The sequence below is a fragment of the Gobio gobio genome, assembly GCF_949357685.1.
Source record: "Gobio gobio genome assembly, chromosome: 5".
NCBI classification, from domain to species: Eukaryota; Metazoa; Chordata; class Actinopteri; order Cypriniformes; family Gobionidae; genus Gobio; species Gobio gobio.
This window is the reverse complement of record NC_137101.1, coordinates 16,008,161-16,023,829: the sequence shown is the minus strand read 5'-3', so window position 1 is coordinate 16,023,829 and position 15,669 is coordinate 16,008,161. Positions and strand designations below refer to the sequence as shown.

The window sequence follows — 15,669 nt, the reverse complement described above, 5'->3', positions numbered from 1 at the left end:
TGTATCTGTTATCAAGGCTGCCAAACCGCAGATGAACAAAAAGTTTCAATGCTGAACCTGCAGCGATTGAATAGTTTTCTTAATTTTTTTGTTCCATTGAAGACAAGGACTCAAAGGGAGGCAACAGAAGCTTGATTAAATAGTGACAGATTTTGTTGTGCTTTCCCTTAAATATTCTTTGAAACATTCAAATATGGTGTTGGCGTTCCTGTTATATTACAGTCTTAACGGTTTCCTGCAGCAGTGCGAACAGTAAAGTTGTTCGTACAACAGAGTGCTCATGATGTAATGACTGGATCTTCCAGCACCCTTGACAAATGCTGTTAATTGATCACAGCTGCAGTGTGAATGGTGGTTTTTGGCAAAGCTTCTTCCCAAATGCTTTGTAAACCGTGTTGTGTTCAGGTCATAGTACAGAGTGTCTTGTGTTATGCTATGGTTGCAGATATCGATGAGTGTGCAGAGGGCAAACACTACTGCAGGGAGAACACGATGTGTATGAACACACCCGGCTCCTTTATGTGTGTCTGTCACACCGGCTACGTCCGTATTGATGATTACTCCTGCACAGGTGAGTACTGAGATCATTATAATGTGCTTTTTTGACACACATTTATTTGGTGAAGGCAGGATTCAAACCTGAATTTATCAGATGAGCACCATGGCTTAATGTGTATAGGTCATTAAAATGTTTTTAAAGACCCTGTAAAATCATTTAATAAGCTACTTTTTACATATTTGCTGTTATTTTTGCCCTGAAAAGCAAATTTTATTGCATTTTTTCACTGATTAAAAAGTGTGATTCACATTTGCTAATAAGTAGACTTTGTTTAAAAATCATATAAAAAAATCATCTGAATTTATTTATTTATTTATATTTTTTATAGTTCAATTAATTATCATACTATATTTTATTTTATACATGCAACTATATAATTTTGCTTTATTTATTTTATTTATTTATTTTATTTTTTATTATTTATTTGTGTTATAGCACATTTTAGTGTTTATTTAAAACATGAAAAAACTACAGTAGGAGTGAATGTTTTTATTTATTTATATTTTTATTGTTCAATTAATTATCAGACTATTTCATTTTATACATGCAGCGATATCATTTTATTTTTTTTATTTATTTTTTATTTGTGTTATAGCATATTTTATTTATTTATTTATTTTTTATTTTATTTTTTATTTTTTTATTTTATATGTTTTGTTTTATTTATTTTTTTATTTTTTTATTTTATTTGTGTTATAGCATATTTTAGTGTTTATTTAAAACATGAAAAAACTACAGTAGGAGTGAATGTATTTATTTATTTATATTTTTTATTGTTCAATTAATTATCAGACTATATTTCATTTTATACATGCAGCGATATAATTTAATTTTTTAAATTTTTTAATTTATTTTTTATTTGTGTTATAGCATATTTTATTTATTTATTTTTCATTTGTTTATTTTATTTTTTTTATTTCATTTTATAATTAAAAAAAAATTATTTGTGTTATAGCACATTTTAGTGTTTATTTAAAACATGAAAAAACTGCAGTAGGAGTGAATGTATTTATTTATTTATTTATATTTTTTATTGTTCAATTAATTATCAGACTATACTTCATTTTATACATGCAGCGATATCATTTAAATTTTTTTTATTTTTTTATTTGTGTTATACCATATTTTATTTATTTATTTATTATTTTATTTTATTTTTAATTGTATTTGTTTTATTTATTTATTTATTTATTTTTTATTATTTTATTTGTGTTATAGCATATTTTAGTGTTTATTTAAAACATGAAAAAACTAAAGTAGGAGTGAATGTATTTATTTATTTATTTATTTATATTTTTTTATTGTTCAATTAATTATCAGACTATATTTCATTTTATACATGCAGCGATATAATTTAAATTATTTAATTTTTTTATTTATTTTTTATTTGTGTTATAGCATATTTTATTTATTTATTTTTAATTTTTTTATTTTATTTTATTTTATTATTTTATTAATTTTTTTTATGTTGTAGCATATTTTAGTGTTTATTTAAAACATGAAAAAAACTACTGTATGAGCCAGTTCTGTTATGTAGTGTTTAGTGTGATTTTAATAGCATTCTTTTTTTTGGTGCTATTTTTATATTTTAATATGAGGAAAAGAAAAGGAAAGTCATTTAATTACTAATATTTAAATAATTAAAATGCTAAATATATTACATCTCCAGACAACGTACAGACCCAAAAAAATATTATTGTTTATATATACAAGTATTAGTTTAGGTTTTTTATGTTGTACTAATGAGGTTTGTTTTATGCATATTATCAGGCATTGTTTAACATTGTTTTAATAATGCGTGCAATAGAGGAAGAACAAGAATGAGACGGCAAAAAAAAAGTTCAAGAAAGACAGCATATGTGAAAGTTTTCACTGATGGAAAGTACAGATGCTCCTGATCTTTAACTTAAAAAAGCAATTAAATCACTTCAGGAGCACAGGATAAGGAAGCGAGACACGGCGTGAGGGAACAGCTACACGATAAATGAGCCTTAGTCCTTCTGTGACCTACTTTAAAACTGAATTAATTACAACAGAGAGTCCAGGAAGGTTTCTGTCTCAATAAATACGCAAAGAATAAAGCATAGAAAACTGCACCTGGGCTGTAAGGTGCATCACGGCCAACAAAAAAATCAGAGTTTTTTTCTCTGCTGATCATCTCAGAAATCCATGGTTAATCAAGGCCAGCTGCATTGTTATCATTTATTGTTATTATATTTTCAAGTAGTCCGCATTACACCAACAACGCAATCAAGTTCTCTGACGTCTGTGCATTTTAATGCTTCAATAATGTTGTTGTTTTGTAATGGAAAGGGCTGGATTCATGTATGAAAGCACAAGTGCACTGTGGAACAAGCTTCAACGTTGCTTGCTTTTCATTTCTTTCTATGCAAATGCGGAAACTTATGTCATTTGAACAGCATTGAGCCTTAACCGTATGTGGAGGTGTCGAGTCATTTATTCTATAGTGTTAAATTTGCCTTAGAGCGCGCTTTTTGGAAATTGATCAATAAATGGTGCTCACAATGACCTTTCACAGGCTAAAACTCTCACGTAATTGATTCAGAATCAGATTTAGTTTGTTCCTCTGAGTTTGTGTCTTCTCAGAACGTACAGGTGAGAGATGCTTTTTTAATTTAAATGCACACCCTGCCGCTTTTATATCAATTTAATAAAACCATTACTTGCAGCAGTTATCAGTTTAACTCTATATGTTTAATATCTCCTCCTTCCCTCTGGATCTCTAGCCCATTGATGATTGGTTGAAAGCCATGCGTCTGATGTTGATTGGCTCAAAGCTGTGCATCTGCTTCTGTAATTACTTAGAGTCTCAGTGAGGCTGGCGTTCTGATGGCAAAACATTATTATTTTCAATTATTCACGTGTGCAGTCACACAGAGAAATATATTACATATTTTGCCTGTGGGATTATTATGAGATAATCTGCAGGCTGCCTTCACGTCGGTTGAAACTGGAATTCGTTTAATTTGAAGCTGGAATAGACGTCACCTGGTATAAAATGAGAACACTTTTAATCAGACAATCTTATTTTAATTTAAAACATCAGACGCTATTTGAATTATTGTAATTATTTTAAATGTGCTCCACTGTTTTCATATCTGTTCATTAAAGCTCTGTCTTGCCTTCATTATCGGCTCAGTGATATTTACTTATTACGTCCTTTACTCGGCAATGAACAAACTTATTGGCACGATAAGAGGTTTTGTCAATTACACGAACAGTCCCAGTCATTAGTTAGCGTTTGTTGTTTAAAAAAATTATATGGGAATGGACATTATGGAGTTCCTCTTTCTCCATTCTTTCTGTGGCTCTCGCACAATTCCTCATTAGTTCCTCTTGAGCAGTCAGCAGATGTTAATCTTAAAAGGACGTTAGTCTCAACTCAGCTCATTTATGTGCTATTCTGGACAGAGATGTCAGTGTAAATGTGTCTTCAAAGATCAGAGAGATTTCACCTTCGTTTAGTTTCTATTTTTCAAGGAATAGTTCACCCGTCGTCATTTACTCACCCTCATGTCATTCCAAACCCGTCTGACTTTTCTTTCATGAAACACAAAAGGAGATATTTCGAAGAATGTTCACGCTGTTCTGTTACATACAATGACCAGGGGCTTTCAAAGGTGATTCCTTTGACTCACTATTCAAAGTCTCCTGAAGCCATATGATATGTTTGTGTGAGAAACTTAAACTGAAAAGCCTTTTCACAATCATGGTTAGCATTCTTTGACATTGTAGAAAAGAGCAGCTTGGATGTTCTGCTAAGCATCTCCTTTTGTTGTCCACCGAATAAACAATCATACAGGTTTCGAAAGATATGAGGATGAGTAAATGATGTACGTTTTTGGATGTACTATCGCTTTCATGTACAAACACAAAGAATCATCTTTTCCAAAAGCGATTTTGGTTGCATGGAACGAATATGGTTTTTGTCTCTCTGTGAAAAGAAGCAGAGCATTTAGACTGAATATGTGATCTGCATTATGTTGGTGAATGATCCTCAATTCAGCTGGAAATGCATCCTGAGATATTCATAGATGAGGAACCACAGCATAAAAACGCCCGGCCAATCAGCATCATTCATCAGTCAAAGTGCATTTTAATGAGATGATTTAATGACATTTTAATGAGTGTGATTTATAGATCTGTGTTGTAAGATTTATGACTCAAGTTGATTAGGCAGGTTCACTTCATCGGAGGGATTTTGAGATGAAAAGTAACACATAGTGAAGAAAAAGACACCAGACAGGTGTGGATTTTGGAGATCAAACAGAAGAGAAGGAAACGCTAAGGAGGATATATACACCAATCAGGCATAACATTATGACCGGTGAAGTGAATAACACTATTTATCTCTTCATCACGGAACCTGTTTGTGGGTGGGATGTATTAGGCAGCAAGTGAACATTTTGTCCTCAAAGTTGATGTGTTAGAAGCAGGAAAAATGGGCAAGCATAAGGATTTGAGTGAGTCGGACAAGGGCCAAATTGTGATGGCTAGACGACTGGGTTAGAGCATCTCCAAAACTGCAGCTCTTGTGGGGTGTTCCCGGTCTGCAGTGGTCAGTATCTATCAAAAGTGGCCCAAGGAAGGAACAGTGGTGAACCGGAAATAGGTTCATTTGCGGCCAAGGCTTGTTGATGCACGTGGGGAGTAAAGCCTATCCCATGTGATACTGTCAAACAGACGAGCTACTGTAGCACAAATTGCTCAAGAAGTTAATGCTGGTTCTGATAGAAAGGTGTCAGAATACACAGTGCATTGCAGTTTGTTGCGTATGGGGCTGCATAGCCGCAGACCAGTCACAGTGCCCATGCTGACCCCTGTCCACAGCACAACAGTGGGCATGTGAGCATCAGAACTGGACCACGGAGCAATGGAAGAAGGTGGCCTGGTCTGATGAATCACATTTTCTTTTACATCACGTGGATGGCCGGGTGCATGTGCGTCGCTTACCTGGGGAACACATGGCACCAGGATGCACTATTGGGAAGAAGGCAAGCCGGCGGATGCAGTGTGGTGCTTTGGGCAATGTCCTGCTGGGAAACCCTGGGTCCTGCCATCCATGTGGATGTTACTTTGACACGTACCAACTACCTAAGCATTGTTGCAGAACATGTACACCCTTTTATGGAAACGGTATTCCATGGTGGCTGTGGCCTCTTTTGGCAGGATAATACGCCCTGCTATAAAGCAAAAATGGTTCAGCAATGGTTTGAGGAGCACAACAATGAGTTTGAGGAGTTGACTTGGCCTCCCAATTCCCCAAATTCCACCAAGATGTTAGCAGCAGATCCTTTAAGTCCTGTAAGTTGTGAGGTGGGGCCTCCATGGATTGGACTTGTTTGTTCAGCACATCCCACAGATGCTCGATTGGATTGAGATCCACCACACCTTCAGGGGTCTAGTGGAGTCCATGCTTTGACGAGTCAGGGCTGTTTTGGTAGAAAAAGTGGGACCAACACAATATTATGAAGGTTGTCATAATTTTATGCCTGATCATATATATATATATATATATATATATATATATATATATATATATATATATATATATATATATATATATATATATATATATATATATATATATATATATATATATATATATATATATATATATATATATATATATATATATATATATATATATATATATATATATGTATATATATATGTATATATATATATATATATATATATATATATATATATATATATATGTATATATATATGTATATATATATATATATATGTGTATGGATAATATATATATATATTATCCATCCATACATATATATATATATATGGATGGATAATATATATATATATATATATATATAGATAGATAGATAGATAGATAGATAGATAGATAGATAGATAGATAGATAGATAGATAGATAGATAGATAGATAGATAGATAGATAGATAGATAGATAGATAGATAGATAGATAGATAGATAGATAGATAGATAGATAGATAGATAGATAGATAGATAGATAGATAGATAGATAGATAGATAGATAGATAGATAGATAGATAGATAGATAGATAGATAGATAGATAGATAGATAGATAGATAGATAGATAGATAGATAGATAGATAGATAGATAGATAGATAGATAGATAGATCCTCTATTTTTCACCTGGGGGTAGCTGATAGATCTGACCATCTGGAAGATAGAAAGTGAATGAACATGTGTGAGAGAAGGAGAGAAGAGCTTTGTTAATGAATAATTAGAAGGATAATTGGTGTCACTTTAGCTGTCATGGGCAGATGAGTCAACGTAGATGAGAAATCAGACCACACAAACAAGTCCACTGTGAGGGATTTGTCTCAGTCAAACGCTGCTTGGCATGACTGTAATATCACTGACTGAGGTAAACAGAACTGGCGTCAGGGAAGCCAATGGAGCTGGTATTGGGCCAAATTGTTTATTGGCTTAATTTTTTGTCTTTTGGGTCTTACGATGAGGATAAAAAGTACTAAATCAATAATTTTAAATGCTACAGCTGATTTTAGGCTTCAAAGCATTATAATGTAAAGTATGAAAAATTGACTTAGTTTTGCTAAAAAGTTTCACCACTGTTTTTACAGAGTAACTTTACAATACTCTCTGAAAGTCTCCCCGATTCTCCTTAACTCTTGGCTGCTTTGGGAACAGTTTGCCCCAAACAGAAATATTAATGACACAAGTCTCTGAAGCAGAGGACCTTTCATTGGCATTTCAGGCAGGCTGAGGGAAGACTTTATTTTAGTACGGGGTCATCTGGAGGTCATTGTAAGACCATAAAATTGTGAGATGATTGTTGAATGTTTTATGATCAAGTTCAGTTTAAGTTTCAAGAAAGATTTTTTATTATTATTACTGAACTGTTGACCCCTGTTCTTTTAAACAATATATGGACTGCTTTGCTGTCTTTATTATAAATCAGTGTTTTAGTCCAGTCATGTCAGAGTAGCTGAAGATTTTTACCAGTGTCCCTGTTCATTGCAGTAATACTTTAACCATTTGATTGCCATTTTTCAGTGCATATTGTAGTAAACCTATCAAAATGTAATGAGGATGGAAGGATGGAACAGTGCAAGCTAATTTTGAGCCTGCATAATTCATACAAAGAGAGCAGTTACATTAAAGATCCTAATCGAACAGCACCATAAAATAGCCTGGTTCTAAAGACCCGTTCATGCCATGGACGATAACTACAATGGTAACGATAAAGATATTGTTCTAAAAATCGATCTAGATATAAATTAAAAGCAGAATCCGCAAAGTAGGTAGGTAGGTAGTTAGGTAGGGAGACAGACAGACAGACAGACAGACAGACAGACAGACAGATAGACAGATAGATAGATAGATAGATAGATAGATAGATAGATAGATAGATAGATAGATAGACAGACAGACAGACAGACAGACAGACAGACAGACAGACAGACAGACAGACAGACAGACAGACAGACAGACAGACAGACAGACAGACTGACAGACAGACATAAACGATGTGCTTTTTTCAGGGTTTTGAGCCTTTGCGCTTGCCCATATAGAGAGAGTCCAAGTGCAAAAACTCTTTGACAGCATCTCAAATGTGCAGACAACCTTCAGCAAAGACTGTGGCATATTATTTTTGCACAGTAGTGTCAGTTATTCCCTAAACACCGTGCTCATACACATCTGATTCCTTTCCGTTTCAGTGTTTTTGTTTCTTTCTGTCTCCTTCTCTCTCCTTCTGCCTGTTTTGAATCTGCCTGCCTGAATTGTATCCCCTTAGAGAAAAAAAGCAGCAAGGAAAGTGCAGAACGTGCAAAAAGTTAGAGGAAAGTGTGCAAAAACGCACTGACGCACACTCCCCTTGTGTTTTCAGAGCATGATGAGTGTGTGCGTGGACTGAATACCTGTGACGAAAACGCTCTTTGCTTCAATATGGTTGGCGGACATAGCTGCTCCTGTAAACCAGGGTTCGTTGGTAACGGGACCGTCTGCAGAGGTAAGCACAACCATCTGAACTCTACACTATACTGTACTAGCTTTCAACTGGCACAGGTTGATAGGTCTAACTCATTTGGTAGTGATCACGTCATTATCTACATAGCACAGCTGATTGGTTGTTGTTGCATCAGCAGCCAATAAGCTGCGGCTCAACATTCAAACAAATATCAGTAGTGTTGCTGTTAGCAGTCTGCAGTGCGCTTTCAGAAACCCTCCACCTTCCCCAGGTCCACCTGCATAGATCTGCAATGGGGGTTATTTCATGTATGTTCAGCAGCAGCAGCATGTCTTACATGCTCACAGCGATGTCTGTGAATGTGTTGGCAGTAGCAAGTCTCGTACTTGCTCTTTAGCAGCAGCAGTATAGCATATCTATTCCATCAAGACCAAATATATTACATTGCCATATCCATTACCATGCCAGTCTATATTACCATACCAATCTCCTGAGAGTTGTCATGACAGAACTAATATTACAGTAAAAATTCACAATTTTCAATTAAATTGTTTATATCAAATATATGAGTACATTTATAAGGTTATGTTAATTTAATATTTCTCAATTACTTTTTCAAGTAATTATTCAAGTAAACCATATTAAAAATAAGACAAAAAACGAATTACAAGCTAATAAAACAATAAAAATAACGCAACAAATTTATACACTAAGCAAATAGTTTATGATTTATAAATTAATATAAATATTAACATATTTTATTAATACAAATAGTATGTTTAATTAAAGTTTTTGACGCTATTCAAGTTAACAGTTCATAATAAAATAATAAACAAAGAAACAAATTAACAGCAAATAAAATAACTATTATGAACAAATTATGCTAGAAGTTCTTGTAGTTTTCCTTTCATTGTAAATACATTATTTTATATTTATTGGTATTAATTGTTGACATGAGTATCAATTAATTAACATATTTTATTTCTCAATTAAGTTAACAGGTTTTTTCCTGTTTAAGTAGTTATACAATTAAACAAAGGAAAGCAAATAAAGCAATAAGTGGCAGGCAAGTTTACACTGCATGACCTAATGCCTAAATTCAGAATGTTACATTTGATCTCCATATTCATGTCAGTCAGACAGTACTCAGGAACTATACTCATTAAATTGGAAGGGGAAAAAATATAGTATTGACTTGTAACTACTGTACTACTGTACAGTAGTTACATAATCAGATTACTTTAAGTAACAAGTAAACTAATGCATTACCTTTAAATTTACAAAAAAATATATGAGTTACTTTTTCAAGTAAAGTTACTTTAGTATGTTTTCCCATTAATTGACCTCTACTGTATAGGTGTAAATATACATTTCCTTCAGCCTGAGGCTTATTCATTTCACTTTTGATGTGTAAGTAACTCAATTAGTTACTTTTCAGGGAGTAACGCGATATGTAACGCATTACTTTCCCCAACACTGAGAATCAGTAGTTTTTGCATCATTGCACACATGCATTAGCTCAGCCTCTGGTTTGCAGAAACTCGTTTTCATTGGTATGGTGAAGCCCTGCTGAAATGTGTGTTGACCCCTGTGTCTTGTGTTTGGTGTGCAGCGCTCTGTGATGGCCAGTGTCTCAACGGAGGTTCCTGTGTCACTCCAGATACCTGCATCTGCCAGCAGGGCTTCACTGGAAAGAGATGTGAGACAGGTAAGACGCAATTAGGCCAATGGAAATGCATTTCCTCTAACCTTTCAAAGGGTTGAAAAATTGAGAGTGGAGAAAAGTGTACAACATATTAACAGACTGTCGCCTCTCAAGTGTTTTCATATTACAGTGATAGACTGAGTTGGTAGAAATTTTGAGCTAAGAGCTGGAGAAGGCATGGAGAGGAGATTTTTTTTTTATATATATATATATATTCCAGGCGAGTGAGATTTATGTCAGATGATTTCTACGAATGTGAACATGACCAAAGATGTCTCTCTGTGGGCTGTGCAATATTTCATGACACTGTAGATATGCATGTTTGCTATGAATTTGATGAATAATGCACTGTAAAACTCAAATAAATTGGCAAAACTCAAAAAAATTGAGGCAGTTAGTTGCCTAAAGTTAAGAAATGTATAGTTTAAGTAAGCAGAACTTGCAGATTTTTATTTTGTAATCATATATTTGAATTGCTCTGAACTTGAAGTATTTGAGTAAGAAACATTTAACTTAAAAAAATTGTGCTAATTCAATAAATGCCACCTTGCTAATTAGTTACACAATGCTTTGGTAGCATTAGCATAGCATAACATAGCACTTGCTAAATGAGGACAGCAATATAACATTTACATATAACTGTTCTCAAACTCCACTCGTCACCATGATGGTAACCCTACCAAAAAAAAAAACTAAAAGAAACTCTTCTAAACTAGTATAACAAAAAATTCAACACTACTAAATCTCCCACTTAACGTTAATCTTGCACAAAAATAACAAAAACATAATACAACACTTAATTTTGGCGTTTACTGTCCCTTTTGAGTGTCATGGCAAAGCATGCTGGAAAATAGAAACCCCAGCTCAGTTTCGGTTAAATTTAAGTTGGTCTAAATTAAAAGAAACAAGTTCATAAAACTCAAAACAATGAACAATTTGGATTACTTAAATGTGTCAGTTTTGAGAACTCAAAAGAAAAAGAAAGTTCTAAATACTCATAAAAGTTCATTTGTTTGAACTCATTTGTTTAATTGGTGTTGGCTACTCAAACCAATACATTAGTTAGAGCGTTAGAGTTTATGGGTATGTCTAATAATGCTTGCATTATTATGATTTAAATAGTTGCTGAACTTATTCTCTATATTTAGCTTATTGCATATTATTACAAAATAATTATTTAATTCTAATGCAGAATATAATACAATCCATGTTTTTTTATTTTATAATAATTAAAATACCACATTTTTATAAAAATGTTATTTTCAGTAGTCGAAATGTTACTTATTCTCGATAAGAATTGGAACAAAAAAGTTAAATAAATACTTAAAGGGTTAGTTCACCCAAAAATGAAAATTCTGTCATTAATTACTTACCCTCATGTCGTTCGACACCCGTAAGACCTCCGTTCATCTTCGGAACAGAAATGAAGATATTTTAGTTGAAATCTGATGGCTCTGAAAGGCCTCCATTGACACAATGGCACGGTTCACTCTCAAGACCCTTAAAAGGTACTAAAGACGTCGTTACAAAGTCAATCTCACTACAGTGGTTCTAAAATAACTTTATGAATCGGCGACAATAGTTTTTGTGCGCAAAAAAACCCTAAATAACGACTTACATGACGATTTCAAAACACGGCCTCATGAAGCTAGTTATAATTAATGACAGAATTTTCATTTTTGGGTGAACTAACCCTTTAATATAGTTAAAATAATAATGGATATAACATTAATATATTGAAATGTATAAAAATTTGTAATATTAACATCATTTAATGTAAGTTAAATGTTATTATAAATTAACAATAAAAATCTATAATTTTTACATAATAAAATTATAATAATGATGGTTATAAAAATGTAAATGATATATGCTAGTGAAATTCCGTGATTTTTGATAACTATATTAACAAATATATGTTAAATGGTTATATAAATTGTTAATAGTAAATTTAGTTGTAATTTAATATAAATACATATAATTTATAAATACATATCATTAAATCATCATAGTTTATTATTATTTTGTGTCTAGAATGGTGAAGTTATAACAACAAATATCTTCTTCAGTCTTCTTGTACTCTGTCAATCAGCAAGATTCAGCGTTCAGCTTTGTGTCATTACATTTTAAATATACGTATGTCTGACTGTGAAGATAGATGTAACCTGTCTCCCCCGACAACGTGTTTTAACCAAATGTGACATGAAAGCGTCAAGATACACACGCAGATCACATCTCTTCCATGTAATTTCAGTTTGTGTCCTAATCAACCATGACAAGTGACGCACGACAAGACGTCTTGCCAGTTGCTTTGTTTGTATTTTGTCACACTGCGTTGACTAGCCCCATCCACTCATAGCTGTATATTAAACATTAAATATGTTCTGAAGGGCTGTGATTGTGTGGCTTCACGCAGTAATTTGCTTTTAGTGTTGACAGAGAAATTACTTGCTGGGAACTTGCCATATCATGGTGAGGACAAGAGTGCGTACAAACTTGTACTGTAAATTCAGAAAGGAAACAGGCTGCAAAAAAAATTTGTATTTTGTCTTTTCTTTCATAAAAAAAATCTATGTCCTTTTAAAATAATATACATTTCTTCTTCAGTTATTTTACCCATTTGGATAATAAATTATGTTTACGCGTTTTAAACATGAATCTAACAATATTTTACAAGGGTTACACTTAAAATTTGATTTACTAAAAGTTTTGGGACATCTCCCTTTACATGCACATTAACTTTAATGACATCCCATTCTTAATCCGTAGGGTTTAATATGGAGTTGGCCCACCCTTTACTGCTATAACAGCTTCAACTCTTTTGTGAAGGCTTTCCACAAGGTTTAGGAGTGTGTTTATCGGAATTTTTAAAAAAATTTCTAGAAGCACATTTGTGAGGTCAGGCACTGATGTTGGACGAGAAGGCCTGGCTCGCAGTCTCCACCCGAATTCCTCCCAAAGGGGTTCTATCGGGTTGAGGCCAGGACTCTGTGCAGGCCAGTCAAGTTCCTCCACACCAAACTGGCTCATCCATGTCTTTATGGACCTTGCTTTGTGCACTGGTGCGCAGTCATGTTGGAACAGGAAGGGGCCATCCCCAAACTGTTCCCACAAAGCTGGGAGCATGAAATTGTCCAAAATGTTTTGGTATGCTGAAGCATTAAGAGTTCCTTTCACTGGAACTAAGGGGCCAAGCCCAACCCCTGAAAAACAACCCCCACACCATAATCCCCCTCCACCAAACTTTACACTTGGCACAATGCAGTCAGGCAAGTACCGTTCTCCTGACAACTGCCAAAACCAGACTCATCCATCGGATTACCAGACAGAGAAGTGTGATTCGTCACTCCAGAGAACATGTCTCCACTGCTCTAGAGTCCAGTGGCGGCGTTCTTTACATCACTGCATCCGACGCTTTGCATTGCACTTGGTGAGAAGGTGTAAGGCTTAGATGCAGCTGCTCAGCCATGGAAACCCATTCCATGAAGCTCTCTACACACTGTACTTGAGCTAATCTGGAGTTTGGAGGGCTGTAGCTATTGACTCTGCAGAAAGTTGGAGACTTCTGCGCACTGTGCGCCTCGGCATGTGCTGACCCCGCTCTGTGATTTTACGTGGCCTACCATTTCGTGGCTGAGTTGCTGTTGTTCCCAAATGCTTACACTTTGTTATAATACCACTAACAGTAGACTGTAATATTTAGTATTGAGGAAATTTTCCAGAATGGACTGAATTCACTGAGCTCCTGAGAGCGACCCATTCTTTCACAAATGTTTGTAGAAGCGTCTGCATGCCTAGGTGCTTGATTTTATACACCTGTGGCCACGGAAGTTATTGGAACTCCAGAATTCAATGATTTGGAGGGGTGTCCCAATACTTTTGGCATTACAGTGTATTTTCTGAAATCAAACCTAAAATCTTGTGCAGTTTTTCCTTCTCTAGTAAATTATAGTTCTAAGGAAGTTTAAAAATGTTACTCCAAAACAAGCCAAAAATACTGATTAAGAAAATATTTATTTTGCAGTCCAGGCTTCTGTTGGCTGGTACGATTTCAAGCGAGCCACTGAACTCTGGAACAGCAGAAGAGAGATAGACATAAAGCTTTTTTATGGCTCTGTGTGTGTGTGTGTGTGTGTGTGTGTGTGTGTGTGTGTGTGTGTGTGTGTGTGTGTGTGTGTGTGTGTGTGTGTGTGTGTGTGTGTGTGTGTGTGTGTGTGTGTGTGTGTGTGTGTGTGTGTGTGTGTGTGTGTGTGTGTGTGTGTGTGTGTGTGTGTGTGTGTGTGTGTGTGTGTGTGTGTGTGTGTGTGTGTGTGTGTGTGTGTGTGTGTGTGTGTGTGTGTGTGTGTGTGTGTGTGTGTGTGTGTGTGTGTGTGTGTGTGTGTGTGTGTGTGTGTGTGTGTGTGTGTGTGTGTGTGTGTGTGTGTGTGTGTGTGTGTGTGTGTGTGTGTGTGTGTGTGTGTGTGTGTGTGTGTGTGTGTGTGTGTGTGTGTGTGTGAGAGAGAGATAGAGAAGCAGAGACCTCAGAACCTTTTGCTCAATGTTACCCAGCAGGGCATCTGCCGGTGGTTTTTTACAAACTGGTCCAACACCAACTCACTCCTATGTGTGAGTGACAGAGGGCTGATGAAGGGAAAGAGAAAAAGAGGAGAGAGGAAATGAGGAGGCATGGGGACTAAAGGAGACAGCTGGTGGAGAGATAGAGAGAAGATAGAGTGAGGTGTGGTTTGCGAGACACTGTATGTGCTGAACGCCTGACTCACCGTTCTTGGAGGGAGAACTGGCTGACACACAGACAAACTCACAGCTATGTTACGTGGGTCAGGTTTTGCCTGCATTACACCAAATGTGCCCACAAGGATTGTAAAAGCTGAAAATAACTACATAGGAAAACATGGCAAAACCTTGGTCTTCCTGTTTTTTTAGCTTAATAAATGTATTTAGTTTGTTAGAAATAAGATCCCATTAGTTAATGGTGGTTAATGCATTAACTGATATTAACTAACAATGAGCAATACATTTGTACTTATTAATCTTTGTTAATGTTAGTCAACTGTTCATTGTTAACTCTTCATAATAGCTAATTAAATAATATTAACAGATACACATTTTTATTTTATGTTAACATTTACTATTAATAAATGGAATTATTTCAAGTATTGAAGTATTATACTTATTAATAAATGAAGTATTTAAAATGTTTAGTTAATGTTAGCTAATGTAGTTAACTAATGTTAACAAATGGAACCTTATTGTAATGTGTTATTTATTGTTTGTTTGTTTTTTGTGAATTACAGAGCTAAATTAACAAAAAGTAGAGACAAAACCAAAAACTTTTTACGGAGAAATAAAGACAAGAAAAAAACAGAGAACAAAAAAACCTTTAAAAAGTCCCAAAAATGTTCAGAGAAAGAAACAAGACCACATTTATTTGTTTGTTT

At 34.6% G+C, this 15,669-nt stretch overlaps 1 protein-coding gene across 2 annotated transcripts in view; it reads left to right on the top strand.

Annotated features, from left to right (window-relative positions):
* The window catches only part of nell2b (neural EGFL like 2b), a 57,354-nt gene that overhangs the window by 23,533 nt on the left and 18,152 nt on the right, over positions 1–15,669 (top strand). For both annotated transcript variants that reach the window (XM_079817304.1, XM_079817303.1), the window contains exons 13-15: positions 446–571; positions 8,446–8,568; positions 10,139–10,234. In XM_079817304.1, the coding sequence (XP_079673430.1) occupies positions 446–571; positions 8,446–8,568; positions 10,139–10,234 (345 nt within the window). The remainder of the gene's footprint in view (positions 1–445; positions 572–8,445; positions 8,569–10,138; positions 10,235–15,669) is intronic.